This window comes from Monopterus albus, unplaced genomic scaffold, assembly GCF_001952655.1.
Source record: "Monopterus albus unplaced genomic scaffold, M_albus_1.0 scaffold99.1, whole genome shotgun sequence".
Classification (NCBI taxonomy): Eukaryota; Metazoa; Chordata; class Actinopteri; order Synbranchiformes; family Synbranchidae; genus Monopterus; species Monopterus albus.
This window is the reverse complement of record NW_018127979.1, coordinates 1,884,122-1,899,434: the sequence shown is the minus strand read 5'-3', so window position 1 is coordinate 1,899,434 and position 15,313 is coordinate 1,884,122. Positions and strand designations below refer to the sequence as shown.

The window sequence follows — 15,313 nt, the reverse complement described above, 5'->3', positions numbered from 1 at the left end:
CATGTATGGCCATTGTTCAAGAAAACCAATGCTTTATTTTATAAATGCAGTGCATTTGTGAAGACTGTCGCTCAGCTACTTATGAAACAGAGCACCAAAACTCTACATTGGGCATAATCAAAGCATGACTAGTGGTACAGCTATGTGAACACCACCATCACTCAGGTAAGGTTGCTGTTCTGTAAAAATATAAAGCAGCTTGTTCACCATCTGCACTCCTGCCTTTTGAGTGTTTGGTCAGGTCAGAACCACAGGTGGACAGGAGAGGAATGCAGGCTACTGGTGCAACAGACGACTGAACACATCCTACTACCAACTAATCCACATCATTACCAGTCCTTAAAACAAAAATCACAGGTCTAAAAAAAAAAAAAAAGGAAAACAGCTTACCACACATACAGATATTGATGCACATAGATACAAGGAAGGAACAAGTCACACCCAAATGCATTACAACAGCCCAAACACCCATTTCAACATCAATCAACATGATGCACAAATAATCAAACACACGGAAAACTATGAATTATCAGATGTAACAGAGTTGCCTATCTACCTCTTTTCTCTGTACCTTTTTTGTGATATCTAACTAGGTCTGTTTATTTGGCTACACTTAGAATATTGGCACAACTGTGAAAGTCAGATCTGTGATGAATACCCATGATGTAAACATAAAAAAGGCAACATTTGGTCTCCAATACTAAAGTTTTTTCACACTGGGAGGTTCACTGGATTGATTCTCCCAATCAGCCTCTCCAAGTTCTCATACAACATCTGAAAGGATTTATCAAAAACTGCTGGCTGCCAATAAGGTGTCTGCAACAGTGCAATTACGATGTTCTGATCTGTTACCAGTGAGGGTGATGGTAGGTCATTTTCACTGTCTCCCTTATCAGCAGGATGTCAAAAATAAATATCAGTAAATCATATATGAAAGTTCCAACAGGTTTGCAGTAATGGAATTACTAGAACTATACACATTTCAAGTCATGCTTTTAAACAAAATAAGACAAAACGTACCATGGAAAACTAGTTTCACCAGAAAAGATTTTTTTTTTTTTTTACCTTGAATCTGGGGTACTTGATGCAACATGCTGTTAGTTAAGAGATCCCTTATGTTTGAATGTTAGTCATCAGGTGTATTTCAATTGAACTTGGTTCAGTATGTAACAGAATAATAATGGGACTGATAAAAGTCAGAGTTTCACAAAAGGTAAGAATCACAGAACAGGGACAAAGTCTTTATCAAACAGTAGTCAGCTTTCTCCTTTTCATACTTTCATTCATCTGCCTCCAACTCTCACACCTGGCACAAACAAGCACATTCATCGTTGGGGTTTCAGTGATAGGACTGTGATGGCAGCACACAAGCAGTCTGTGGCCATGCAGAAACAATTAGGAAGTACAGACATCTCCAGATTAATCTAAAGCTAAAGGCAGTGTTCATTCAAGACTCAAGCCCAGGCTTCAGGACTCTCAGGTGCACCTCCTCCTCCTTTAACAACCTTATGTTTTTCTACTGGGCTGTGCTGAACAGTGAAGGGTAGGTTAAGGCCATGTGCATCCTAGCTGCTCAGCTCTGTCCCATTAGCTTCTGGGTGCTACTCTGAGGTACCTGATAGGTCAGATCCTCAGTGGCTGTGACCTGTCCAGTGGCATTTTTGGGTGTATCATATGCCAGCCTCCCTAACTGGTCACTTTCTGTCTGTGTGAGCAGGGAGGCAGGCCCAGCACCCACAAAACTACACACAGTGGTGGGCTGGTTCAAAGAGGATCCTCCTGATGGATGGCAACCCATATCAACCACGATGGGTGTAGCATATTCAAATCCTGAAGCTGGCAAAGGCTCTGCGTAGGCATGGTATATGTCTGGTGAGATGGGGGCGTCGTACAGATCTGGATCAGTGTAGCCCGGGTCAGGACCCTCATCTGGTTTAAAAGTTGAACGTGCACCTAATGTTGTAACACCGCTCACCAGCGGCTGGGCATATTCTGAAAAGACAGTATACAATAGTGTATTAATAAGCAGGGATATCTTGCAGTTTACATAGCCTGCCTTGGTGGAGGTTTGTGCACTCTTGACTGCTGCCTAGTTTTAAAAAAATGAACCTCCACAGTGTACCTTTTAATAGACACTGCAGTACTACACAGACAGTGTAGTACTTACCAGTGCAAGAAACACCAAAACAAGTTTTCATTTACCTGCAGGTTCAGCGTGTAGTCTTGGTACTGCACCCCTCCCCACCTCACTGCTGCTGTACCGAACTGATTCTTCAGTTTCCACCATTTTGGATGGCAGCAGCTGCTTCATGCTTTTCCACCAGTCTACAGCAGATAGACAGCAAGTTGCACTAGAATACTCACAAAACACACAGAGACAAACCTATGATGCAGAGCAGTGACACACCTGTGCGATCCCAGTGAGGAAGCTCATATGTTCCCTCAGAGCTCTTCTTTCTATGATGAGAAAAATAAAGTCATGGAAGAGAGGACTGAAGTTTGCAAAAGCAGTTTTATTTAAACCATGATGACGAGAAGAATATATACCTGTTCCTCCAGTGCCAAGTACAAACCACAGTCAGTATGAGAGCAGTCAGAACCATCACCCACACGGGAACCAGAACCGCTGCCAGCGCCACATCTAAGAGGGGGGAAAAAAAAATCTACGATCAGTACTGAATGACATGCATCTCTATTAAGGATCAAACAAGCTTTATCCTCTCCATTAAAAACCTGACACACCTCTGCTGGTGTCAGGCGGCATAGTGGTGTTTCGGATGTCTGGGGTGGGTGTGGTTTGGCCAAGGCGAGGTGGGTGTTTTGTACCCGCAGGACGTGGAATATGGCGAATAGGCGGTGACATCCTCGGCCCTGGTTTGGCTGTAGCGAAGAAATAAAAATTTTGGATCCTTGGGATTTAAACTATTATTATTATTAAGATGTAGATATTTGTTTTATCTACATTCACAACCTCTGCTTACCAGCAGGAAGTTGGCAACCAAGCAGCTCCAACTTGAGCGCAATTCTCTTGTGCCATAATGTGGGATTTATCCTCAGAAACCGGGCTTTAATTGGAGGAATGAAGTTATTCCTCACCTCATGCAGGTAGTTTACATTGCCTTGGAAAATCTACCACAAAATAAGAACAAATTATTTTACTCGAGCCAGAGATTTAAAGCCGATTGTTGTCCAGTTGTAGCATTTTAGAATAAAAAAAGTTCACCAGTGCAGTTCTCGTTTCAGACTGAACAAATGCAATATAAGCCGCATGCTGATTATTTTCCAACTTGACAAGCTAATAACTACTTTCGTGCACACAGTAAGAGCTTGTGAGAATCCCAGCAGAAAGCAGCTTGTACACAGCAGTTCCTGCCTAACACCCCAGCCACTAAATCCATATCCATTCATTATTAATGCCCAAGTGTCCTGACTTGTCTACCACAGCACTTAACTCAAACCACTGACTGCTCTCATTTCCTGCCATAAACATCTCTTTGTCAATACCAGTTGCTATGGAAACAATCAAAGTATGTACCCTAGCAGCCTTCTAACGTGACCTTTTTATCCATCTGCACTAGTTTGAAAGGAAAAAAGAACCATAAAAGCCAATGACGGAATTGTTGAGCAAGCATGGTCAATTGATTTGGTGATTGTATTACCTTGTCTTGTGTAGAATTTGTTTCCCTGTAGATGGACCACTGATGGCCATCGTTACTGTATAGGACCCTGTATGCTGAGACATAGGACTGGTACTCTCTCAGTGTGGAGCCTGTGGTGGTGATGCCTGGGTACATGGACAGCAGAAACAAGATGATAATGTACAGCTGATTCTACTGTAAAAACAAGACTGAGGCTGTGTCCAGAGTTACTCTGCATTTATCTGATACCCCATTATACTGTCCACCACTCTGCTTGATTCTGAATTAATGCATTCTATACTAATATAGAATAATAATACTTATAGAAGTAAAAACTACTGTTGTGCAACTGTAGATGTCAGTGTTGTTGCAACCTAATGATTAAAATCTCAATTTGCTGCTAGTAAGCTACTGAGTGTCCCTTGTATAGGGAGTGTACAGCCATACCTACAGGTCTGTGAGGCTGTACAGATGCCCAGCTGTGCTTTAAGCTAAATGCTAATATTAGCATGCTTACAAAGAACTTGCTGATGTTTAGCATGCTAATAGCGCTAAACACAAAGTATAGCTGAGGCTTACAGTATGGGGAATGAATTGAACATTTAAATTTTGGCCTGAAGATGATGCTAAAGAAAAATAAGAGGGGGACATGAATGTGTCCCACATTTCATGGCAGTCCATCCTGCAGTTGCTGCAACATTTTAAACAAAACTAAAGATGTTAAGCTTTCTGACTCCAGAATTCACACTTAGTATATCAGTCTGGACCATCCAAGGAAAGTTGTTTTGCCTGAAACTGGTCGCAATGTGTGATAAAACATAAGGAAACTTTTTGTTAGAGAGCTTTACAGTTGAATTATCAATTGTTGAACTGTACAGTAATGGGAGTGGGTGTGTATTTTAATATCAAAGTGTCTTTGTGATTGTGTACATATTGTTGTGTACCTGTGATCCTCTTCTCCCTCTTGAGATCAATCTGTAGCCACTGCTGCTGGTCAGTCTGAGAGGGCGCCCAAGGCAAGCCTGCCTTTTTAAGTCGTGCCCCTGATGCCGCCCACTCACCATTCCACTCCCCCACAGACGAAGCAGAGAGCTGAGTGTCTGCAACACTGCCAGACTCTAAACCCAGCGTCCCATAGCAGCCTGCAACAATTACCATCATTAATATTAAACGTTTGGGAAGCTGAATTCAATTTAGGTCTTAATACAACTTCTTTTGAAGTGCTTGCATGCAATTCCAGTGCCTCATTGGCATAAAGGATGAGGAGTCCCTGCTCATAGGCCAGACAAGTTTGAACTAAGAGCTTGTGTAAAAACAGCAGGTAATTCACTCCAGATTCTATGATGCAGGGTAATAAAAATTAGACATGGAAAGATTTATACCCAATTAAAATTAATGACAGTAAAAATTACATTTACAGGACATCCCCCAGCAAAACAATTATAGTGCATAATGGTGCTTTATGGGAAACAAACTCACCACTGGTTCTGAAGGTGAAGAGGCTGTTTGACAAAGTTCCTCTAAAAAGACAAGATAAAACATATAATACATAAAGTTCATTTTGGGGGGGTTATAAAAAAAATTCACAACTCACTCAAAAGGAAAGTGTTTGTGCAACATGGTTTTCACCTATTGTCGTATTCATACTAAATTTAAAACTAAGCACTGATAAATTCACCGATTTTAAGACAAAGTACACACATTTTATAGCGGGAGTGAACAACCCCTCTGCCTCTGTTCTTCAAAGTAAATAATGTTCTGAGTGATATTTGTGTGCTGTTGTGGCTGAACCTCTTACGGAGTGGAAGTGACATTGTTAGCCAGTGTGCCCTCGTAATGATGGATGCCTTTGCTGCTGACCACACTGATCCTCCCTCCTGCAGCGTTAGACACCACACCTGCATGGATGGCCGCCAAACACAGAGGAGAGGACTGCAGAACAGAAGAAGAGAAAACAAAGATTAGAGATTCTGGCCATGCACTTTTCTGGTAACTTAAGTTTTCCACTGCATCTGATGGACTGTGAAGATTAGGCGAGTTAGACTGATAAGATTAAAATACAAGGCTTTGACTGAAGCGCATCTTTGTAATTTATGTCTGTGTGATGTTTGACTCGATGCTGGAAAGATCTACAGTGGGAAAACGAGGGCACAGAAGGCCACTGCTGAGTAATTTCTGTTTCTTTATCTGCTAAACAATTAGCAGATAAAGGTAACTTAAGTTTTGTTTGTGCTAGCCCACACACGTTCTCAGACTCATCGGCACATTGGCATCAAACAATACAAGAAATTCCCATCACAGATCCTAATACAGCTCAAAAACTTGTTGCCAGTGTTTACTTTTACAGCCTGAATGAATGCTGAGCACATGCTGTAGCAGATCTCAAGGCTTGTGAGTGGTGTATTAGACCACTGTGGGCAATGTCAGGACTTCTTAATGGTCATAATAGGATTTATATTATTTTTGTATTAATGTCATGAAACGTTGTCTTTTAATCAGCATATTGATAATCTACTGAAAACGTTTCAGCCAAAACTGGGCTTTTTTTCCCCCTTTAAAAAAATGTTTTCTATTTGAGGCTGGAAAGAAAATTGTGCAAACTTCATCCCCACAAAAAAAAACTGGGTTCTGCATATCATGGTGCAACACACACTCGCTGTTGCATTTTATATGAGTCTGGATGGTCCTCTCTATACCAGAGGAGAAAAATATAAATGGCTATTGACAAGATAGGTTAGTTAAAACATCTCATCAAATCTCCAGCCTTTTATTCTATCATACCAGCAACTACAGAATGAGAGCTACTATTTGAGTTCTTTTAAATGTCCCCAGAGTGCACTCAGAGCCCGGTGAAACTGCTCCTTTTACACACCTTGGGCATGGAATGAGCCGCAAAATGCTATGACCTTATAAACACTCCCTTCTTTATTCATTTACTGGGCATTTTACCTTTATTATTTTTTATTTTTAATGGGTTGAGTGGGTCGCAGAGAGGTGGACAGGAAGCAGAGGAGAGGACCAGGGGCAGCAGCTGGACTCAAACTGCCAATGCTGCACACACACTGTGTTTGCGTATATGGTGCGCTGCACCATAACATTCAGTGATCAGGGCGCCCTCCTTCTCTGAAGACCTTTAAAGGTCTTTTCCAAACTGTCCTAAAGGAAACGTTGCTATTTTGAATAAACCTCAACTCGAGGTGGAACAGGTTATGGATATCATTGTATAGCTTTCTTCTTCTACTATGTCCCTTCTGTTGCTTTTATGTATTGTATGTGTTCTAATTTGTGAAACAGTTTTTCATATGAAACTTCCTGTACTGCCATCTTGACCAGGACTCCCTGGAAGAAGACATCTTGTATCTCAATGGGACCTTCATGGATAAATAATGGACAGATAAAAATGCATTAAAATGTAAACACTGAAACTGGTTTAATAGTTTTAAATATGGGTAAAGACTATTATTTTAAGACAGACATTGAAAACTGTGAACCTGTGTTTTATTTAAATGGTACCGTACCATCTGGTAACTCTGCGAACTGGGACCGTTTGCAGGTAAGTGAGTGGGAACAAGCAGCACTGTCAGCTGTTAACCCTCAGACTGAGGCAGATAAAGGGATGAGTCAGCATGAAGTCATTTCTGTGCATAGAGAGCAATGAGCGGCATTGGTAATGATTCACTGCCAGCTGCATTCCTGTCCAAACCTGCAGCCATATCACGGAGAAACTGACAAAACCCAACTCCACTCTGGCCACAAGCTCCTTCTCATGAACAGCTGGGCTGAGTGAGGTGGAATTTTATTACTGGAAAAGCCCCACACTGGAATTCACAGCTGACAAGACTGTGGGAAACCTCTGGTGACCCACAGTGTGACGAGCACACATGTATTCATACACACGATCGACATTTGCCCTGTGATTCTTAATCTTCCCCAAAACACACATCACATCCTAAAGCGCTCCATCCCAAACCACTAACACAAACACAAAGCACTGCTGCAAACCGCCGCACCCTGCCTCCAACAGAGGAAACCACACTAACACACACAGACATATAATAAGTGGAATATGAAAATATAAAAAGAAGTACATGGACCACACTGAGGCAGACCTGGGAAAGTGAGTCTGCTCTGGGTGGGACAGTTGAACTATGTGGGATACATATGCATAATACTCAGGCCTTCACCCTCTCTATAACACTACACACCCACACACCCAAAACACAAGCATGTTTGAATCACATACTCGCTCTCCAGCTTTCTGCCTCTCCGGAACACACAGCTCTCGCAGCTGGACTGGATTAGAAGGTTATTATTTTTGGCCAAATTATTATGTCACCTCTCCCTCACCCTCTGACCCCACCCCTCCGCTGTTCCTGTGGGGCGCCTCACTCCCCGAAGAACACCCCAACACTCCTCCCTGTCCTCCCATCAGCCAGCAACACCACACCTTCCCTCCCACATTCAACAAAAACCTCAAATGAGGTCATCAGCCATGGACCTCACTGGGTGCTGTGAGGTCATCAGCCATGGACCTCACTGGGTGCTGTGAGGGCATCAGCCATGGACATGCATACCATGGTGTGGGGGCCCATTTACACCAAACATAAAACGGTGCCCTTACTGGACCTTACTAGTGGTCAAGATGACCAAACAGCATGAGGCCAAAGGGCACCATGACTCACCTGGAAATGTGATACTGAAGACAGCGATCACATGTACACCGTATGTACTCATTAGAGGCCCTTCACAGGTCTCGGGTCTGTGTACCCATATGTCCGGTACCTGAGTGGATCCGAATGGACCTAAGTGTGTGAGGTATCAGGTGTGTTTTGAGGCCAGAGTGGATGAAAACTTAGCAACTCACCGGAGCTTTGTTGCTATGAGGGAAGTGAAGCTGAGCTTTCTTTAAGATTTGTGCTGTTAAATTTGGAATTTTATTCATAAATATTAAAAAGGTTAGAATATTGCCATGTGCCTGCCTGTCGCCCAGCTGGCTACTCATGGTTTTACTGTTGGTGCAGGAGACTGGAATAAGACTTTCAATTATTTGTATTAAATTGTCTGAAACAAATTAGTTTCTATTACCTCATTGGTTCTGAGGACATCCTTTGTTATTACATTGCTGCTCTGTTCCACCATAGCTGCTTGTTAATTTATCAAATGAACTGGCAGATCGCCGTGCCGCTGCCGGCGTTTGTGTTCAACCATATTTTGGATCGGGTCTAATTACCCTTGCGTCCATTCGGGAGGTGGCTGGCAGTTTCCATGTCCCATTCAGACTGCTCTCTCTTTTTGAAATTAATTTCTGCACACCAGGTTTCAGTAGGTCTAATATTTTGGATCCCTGAAATTCTCGTGTACTCACCTCTCTATATCCATTAGGTATAGTTCCAGAAATCTCCTCGGTCGAAGTCAAGCAGCCAGCTGGACAGTATTTACTAAGAAACAACACACGCAATGCATATCAGACAAACTGATCACTGCACAAATATCTACACAAAGCAAATGTTATTTACCTGAACTCTGCCTCAGGGAAATCAGTTCCTTTGTCCAGGCAGGTGATGAGATCTGCAAAGGCAAACAAACAGTGTCAGAACTGGTTTCTCTGCACATTCTTGCTAACCCACACTATCACTGTTTTTTGTCTGTTACGCTCTCTGGTAACAACAACTGCCTAACCCTCTCCAGGTACAGCAAGTACTTAATTACTGTTTTGTAAGTATTAAAAGCAATGAATAGCAAAAGTAGCCATTATTTTCATTTTCAATGATTCTTGCCATTATTTATTTGGTAATTTAATGACTATAGAAAGATAAATACAAAAAGACAAAACAGTGTTTATCAAAACAATTGATGGATATCAGTGTTGGCTGAAATAATCATTCCTTAATAAATGGACAAATTTAAAGACAATTTTAATAATCCATTAACCAATTCAATCATTTAATCATGCAAAAATGCCAAATTGCTGGTTCCAGGTTCTAAAATGTGAGGATTATCTACCTCTCCCTGTTTTATGTTGTTTTCAGTGTGTTTGGCTTGTGGGCTACTCAGACAAAACAAGACATTTGACTTTGGACTGTCAGAACTTGTGACGGGCAATTTTCATTATAATTGACATATGACAACTGACAGATTACACTTATAAAAATAAGGACCAATTGCTGTCCCAGTGTTATCATTACTTATTAATCCATTTAATAGCACATCAACAACCTGTAAAAAAATAAAAAAAATATCCACCATACATTGAAAAAGCCCAGGTTCAACCTGTCACTGCTTGTTTTGTCCCCAGAGCTCAACGATACTCATTTTAATGACCTCAAAGATTAGAACCAGTGGATTTAAACCATTTTTTTAATATCAACTACATATTATCTATCAAAAATGTTGCCGATTCATTTTCTGTGTAACAATTTTAGCTCTAAACCAAACACATCAAAGTCTTAAAGCACACAAATGTGTGGGAGTGTGTGCTGACATGAGTGTTTCAGTGATGAGATACACCAAATATGTCTAACAGGATGGTGTGGGCTGCTGGGAATGTTAATCTGGTGATGCTGGTCATTTTCTGAGAGTCTTGACCATATTATCATAAAACCCACATATCTGGTGAACCAACCTGTGAGTCAAACTGAGAAATAACCCCAACCTCTGCACATCACCCTGTAGACTGATTAGCTTAGTCATGAAAACTGTTCGCCCACGCTCATCTGCACGATCAGTTACACGACAAAGAAAACGCACTCTGGTGGAAAAATAAAACGGACACATCGGTGAACTTGTTCACCTCCCAGTGTGATTCAGTCATACCGAGATGACTGCTAAAACTATTATTATCCTCCTGCGCATGTCACTACCTTCCTCTCCCCCCGGCTTCAGTGATCTGAAGTCACTGAAGATGGTCCACATGACAAAACCCTCCATTCAAAAACAGAAACTGCACGTGGATGTGATATGTGGACGACTCTTTCCAGGACAATGAAATAACTTTATAACAGTAAAAACAAAGACTACAGGTGTAACCTGACAAACGAATGAGACTCAGACAGATGAGTGACCTTAGAAACTGTTACCTGTGTGTTCAGTGGTGGAGTAGGACAGGTAGAATCCTCGGCCAGTGTGGTGGGTCCCACTCATAAACTGGACAGTGACCTTGTTGCCAGTGGACTCGATCAGCTCTTTAACCTTTAGACCCAAACCGCAGTACTTCACTGGTACATGGCACAGGCAGGGCCGCAGGAAAAGGAACAGAAGATACATGACAAAGGGGCAGTTTAACAAGTACAATACATGTTACATAAAAAGCATGAATCATACTGGATAATACTGCAGAATGGATCTTTACTTAGTGGTTATGGATAGTAGCTGGGCTGTACATCATAAAAGCAAACAGTGTCATGAGTCTATAACTATGCTATCACCAACACAAGTTCTGTGAGGGTGTAGGTCATCAGGTGGCCGCCCTCTCACTAACTGGTGTTTAACTGTAGCTTTAAACTGTGCATCCAGGGACCTGACATTTAGCTTAATATGATTTATAGTTGTTATCACTGATACTTCTCATTGCTCTGCAGGGCTCTGGCATGAGAACGGTGGTGCCTGAAGGCTTATCACATGACCAGTGCATTGTCAGTCAATGCACCATCATGCACTGAAGTAACCTGATAGTCAGTTTATGCAGCGACTAGAGTTCTTCCACACCGTGTAAACACTTCCTATTTACAATGACACCGGTGGCGAATGAGAGAAAACATTGTTACAAATCCTTGTTTCAAGATTATTGTCATATTTCCACCTAAATACTCCTGTGTAGCTTCCTGGTTTATGAAATTCTCAAAATCAACAGGCCTCTTCCACACTAAACATTTTGACTTCTCATAACAGGTGTTACTAATAATGTAACCAGGACTGTAAAATAGAATTCAGTTAGCTTAAATTTTATTATTTACACCTGCTGAATTTCTGATACATTTAAACTGACAACATCCATTCAACAATCACTGCTTAAAATTCAAGTTTACTCCAGTGTCAACTTGTTGCTCACTCCAATCACTCCTTTCGGGACCAGTGCTGTTGTAAAGGCGGAGGTAGTTGACCTGGCAGTCGCTGTCTTCTATGTCCAGCTCGGCAAAGCGAAAGTGGATCCTGTTGCCGCGAGGCACAGCGATCTCCCACTCACACACCGTGTTGTTTGGGTATGTCCCCGGGTAACCCAGAGAGGACAGAGTCCCACTGCTGGGGCCAAGTACAGTGGGGCCACAGCCATCACCTGCAGGACAACACAAACTGAGTTTCAGCACAAAACAAAATAAAACGAGGACACAAGTAATAAAACACAGACTGTGGTGGACGACTTATGATACAAATTTCCACCAAGGAAAACACACTGTTCACTGGCTTTTTATTCAAATGCACTGTCTGCAGATATGAGAGGGTTTAAGTATAAACATGGTGCTATTCATTATGCCAAAAATCCCATTAAAAGACCAAATTAACTGATCCAACTAATACATTTTTCTGTGTAGCCAAAGTCTGATCATTCCCCTGTGCCACACATTGTTGTTGGAGTCCCACATACACCATACACCTGCAGTAAATACTCGCTAGCACCTAAAATGAATGTTAGTCTACACTTGAGTATCATTTGCTAATAATGGAGTTGGGGTCTCACAGAAAGGGCAGGGATGAACAAAGGTACATTAACTGCCAACTATTTTGTTTTATCAATAAAAAAATAACAAGCATTTACTAGTTCCAGCTTCTTAAATGTGTACCTGGTCTTCTTAATATCTGTCTAAAAGCATTATAGTTTGGGACTAAACAATTTTAAGACATCACCTCAGCTCTTTGTGATGAGCAATGAAATTTAATCACATAAATAATCAGCAGCTCAATAACACTTGGTGATGTCTCTAGTAACTATTTGCATCCTTGAGCAAGACAATGAACACCAGATCTTGTATGAATGTGGGGTTAAAAAAACTAAGTCACTTCTTGCAAAAGCATCTGCCAAATGCTAAGCACGAGCCTGGTTCTGGGTTTCATAAACAGTCAAACCTTTGGCTGTGCTGCAGAGAACATCAGATAATTCAGGGCCATAAAATGTCTTAAAGACTCTTATTAGCCATATAATTACATATAAAACCACACAATTAAAATCCAAGCCAACTTTATGATTTCTAAATTTGATTTTATAACAGTCATGATGTATGACTCCTCAGGAGACGCCTGTTTTTGTCTTTTGGAGCTGTGACCTCTCAGAGAGCAGAGACATGGTGTCTGCCGATGCTGCGGACTCATGGCTCTGAGATAACACTCCACAGTCACGTTTCATGGTGCTAAGTGGATGTTCTGTTGGCCTGTGTTACGTAAGGGGCCTCTCAGTTGACACTATCCAGATGAACAAGACAAAAACAGAACTGCTTCCCTGTCTCTGACTCACAAATGTTATTGAGCAGCTGCATGACACTCAGCAGAAGTTAGCCCTCATGCAAAAAAAACTAACTATTAATCCGAAAGTCTTTATAAAATTCACATATCATGCCTTAATTAACGGGGGGGGATGGAAAAACCTAGAATTATGACAACACGTGTCCACGTGTTTACAATAGGCTTCCCTACCCCCAGTCTCCGACCACCTGAGTCTGGCAGTGGTTAAAAAAAAAAAAAAAAAAACATTAAATATTTGTGTTTCTGTACAATATGTAAAATAAACCATAACCAGTCAAAACATAACTAAGTTTACTGAAATTCTAACGTTAAGTTCACGATAAAATCCAGTCTGCTACCTGAAAGGACAACGAGGCCACAAGCTGCCAAATGTGCTGCTTTGTACACAGGAAACAAAGCCAGGCTCCATTAGGAAATCTGGCGATTTTAAAAAGCCATCTTATCGGAGAAGGCAAATAAGTCAAATATACTGGCTTTAAACTTATAATAAGTCGTTTAAAAGCCACATGTCAATTCAGCACGAAACCTTTTCACAGATTAGCACCTAGACTTTCCCAAACCGGTTTGCCTGGCTTTACCACATCATGACGGGCGGCGGCAAACGGTGTAAACCGAGCGGAACTCCACGTACACATGGCCATGTAAGGTAGGTTTAAGTCTGGCGGACAATAACAAAACACCGTGCCGTCAGCCTACCGCTAAACATCCAAACGTCTGTGCTCACACTTTAAACCAGCATGGCCACATGTCTCTGTGGTTGTAGTCGCCCCCCCTCCCAGTTTATCACCGCGCCTGTGTGGCACCAACCTTTCTGGGCTCGACAGCCTTCCGAGGTGAGAATGATGAGAATCGACAGGATGAGAACCCCGGCCCCTGTCGGTCCCCTGCCCACCATTACCGCTCTGCCCATAGCAGCCTGCAGTCTGAATGCATACTGCTCGTTTCTGGACCGGTTGCACCGCTTCAACCTGTACCGACGAAAATAAACGATATATCCTAATGGTCTTCAACTCCTCGAGAGCGAGTTCCCATGTGGCTTTCTCCTGGGGTTGTGTTTTACTTCCAGTGGTTAGCGACACTCTCACTATGGAAGTAAGTGTTCTCACACACATCTAATCTGTGAAGCTGCTTCCTCCATTGAGGCTCCTCCCCCACCTCCCCTCCTCCTCCTCCCCCCAGGGGCCCCAAAAGCACGAGGTTAACTAGTAGTTAGGTTTATGAAAATTAACCACTAAGGAGCTATAGACCACTGGTGAAAGAGGCACTCAGATTATTACTTAAGTAGAAGTATTGTAACGTTGGGGACAGAGATCACCTGGCAGGATTCCCCATAATGCTTCTTTGGGGATGTTGTATATACTTGTGGGTTTTGGTGGGGATTATGTGTGTTCAGTGTGTTCCTGGGCTGTGTTTAACAATAAAAGCAGCTCCAGGGAGCACACAAAGAGGCAGCTTCTCTCTCTGGTTTCTTCTTCCATTCAGCCTATGTTACATTGGGGTCAGAAGTGGGATGGGGCAGAGCCACCAGAATCGACAGAAGCGAGAGAAAGTGTGACTCGAAGCAGAAGTCCCTGCAGCTGCCGGAGAATTGATTGCCACCCCCCTATCACCGGGAGCCTGCCAAAACGAGACCACTGATCGAGCTAGTGAGGAGGAGCCATGCCGAATCGCCAGCACCACAGCTTCACCCAGAGCCAACACCAGCTGACCCGAGGGCTGCAGACTGTCCAGCCTGTGCCAGGGACAGCCAGACCAGCTCCTGACCAGAGGCTGACCCACCCAAAAGACTGTGGCATGGAGCCAGTGAGAGACTGCCCCGCTAAAATGGGGGCGAGCCCTTGCAGACCTACCTCATCCAAGTGCAGATAGCTGCCCTGTGCATGATAGCTGCCCAAGTGCAGATAGATAGGTCCCCTGAAAAGGCTGCTATCCATGTTGTCCTCACCCTGGAAGGTAAAGCTCTGCAGACCCTCCTCAATTTTCGGGCCCGGGAAAGGCTCGACTGGCCAGCCATGGAGAGGATGCTGCAGCACTGGTTTAGCTGATGGGTCCCTGCTGACAATGCCCAGAACAAACTGGGCAGCAGCCAGCACAAGAACACAGAGACTCTGGGTGCCTACGCCGCCGACCTTCACCTCTATGCACAGCGTAGGTGCCCGATATTCAGTGACGCCATGCTGGAAGAGGTTGCCCTTCAGTCTTTCATCTGAGGGCTCCAGCTA

At 42.8% G+C, this 15,313-nt stretch overlaps 1 protein-coding gene across 1 annotated transcript; it reads right to left on the bottom strand.

Moving 5' to 3' along the window:
- Positions 1–15: 15 nt before the first annotated feature.
- dcbld2 (discoidin, CUB and LCCL domain containing 2) lies at positions 16–14,235 on the bottom strand. The gene is made up of 15 exons (XM_020609497.1): positions 13,899–14,235; positions 11,686–11,910; positions 10,715–10,852; positions 9,155–9,206; positions 9,004–9,076; positions 5,437–5,570; positions 5,118–5,158; positions 4,583–4,780; positions 3,660–3,784; positions 2,982–3,129; positions 2,743–2,880; positions 2,548–2,641; positions 2,408–2,457; positions 2,203–2,325; positions 16–1,992 (listed from the first exon to the last, which is right to left on the bottom strand). Exons 1-15 carry the CDS (start codon positions 13,999–14,001, stop codon positions 1,574–1,576), a joined length of 2,061 nt encoding a protein of 686 aa, XP_020465153.1. The 5' UTR covers positions 14,002–14,235; the 3' UTR covers positions 16–1,573.
- Positions 14,236–15,313: the final 1,078 nt, after the last annotated feature.

Bases quoted from the DNA above. Each gene is read 5' to 3' on its own strand.
- dcbld2 (XM_020609497.1), bottom strand. From the start codon at position 14,001: ATGGGCAGAGCGGTAATGGTGGGCAGGGGACCGACAGGGGCCGGGGTT. The intron at 9,207-10,714 runs GTAACAGTTTCT...TTGCCTTTGCAG, and splicing joins CTCCACCACTGAACACACAG to ATCTCATCACCTGCCTGGAC. The intron at 2,642-2,742 runs GTGTGTCAGGTT...CCCCCCTCTTAG, and splicing joins GCCGCCTGACACCAGCAGAG to ATGTGGCGCTGGCAGCGGTT.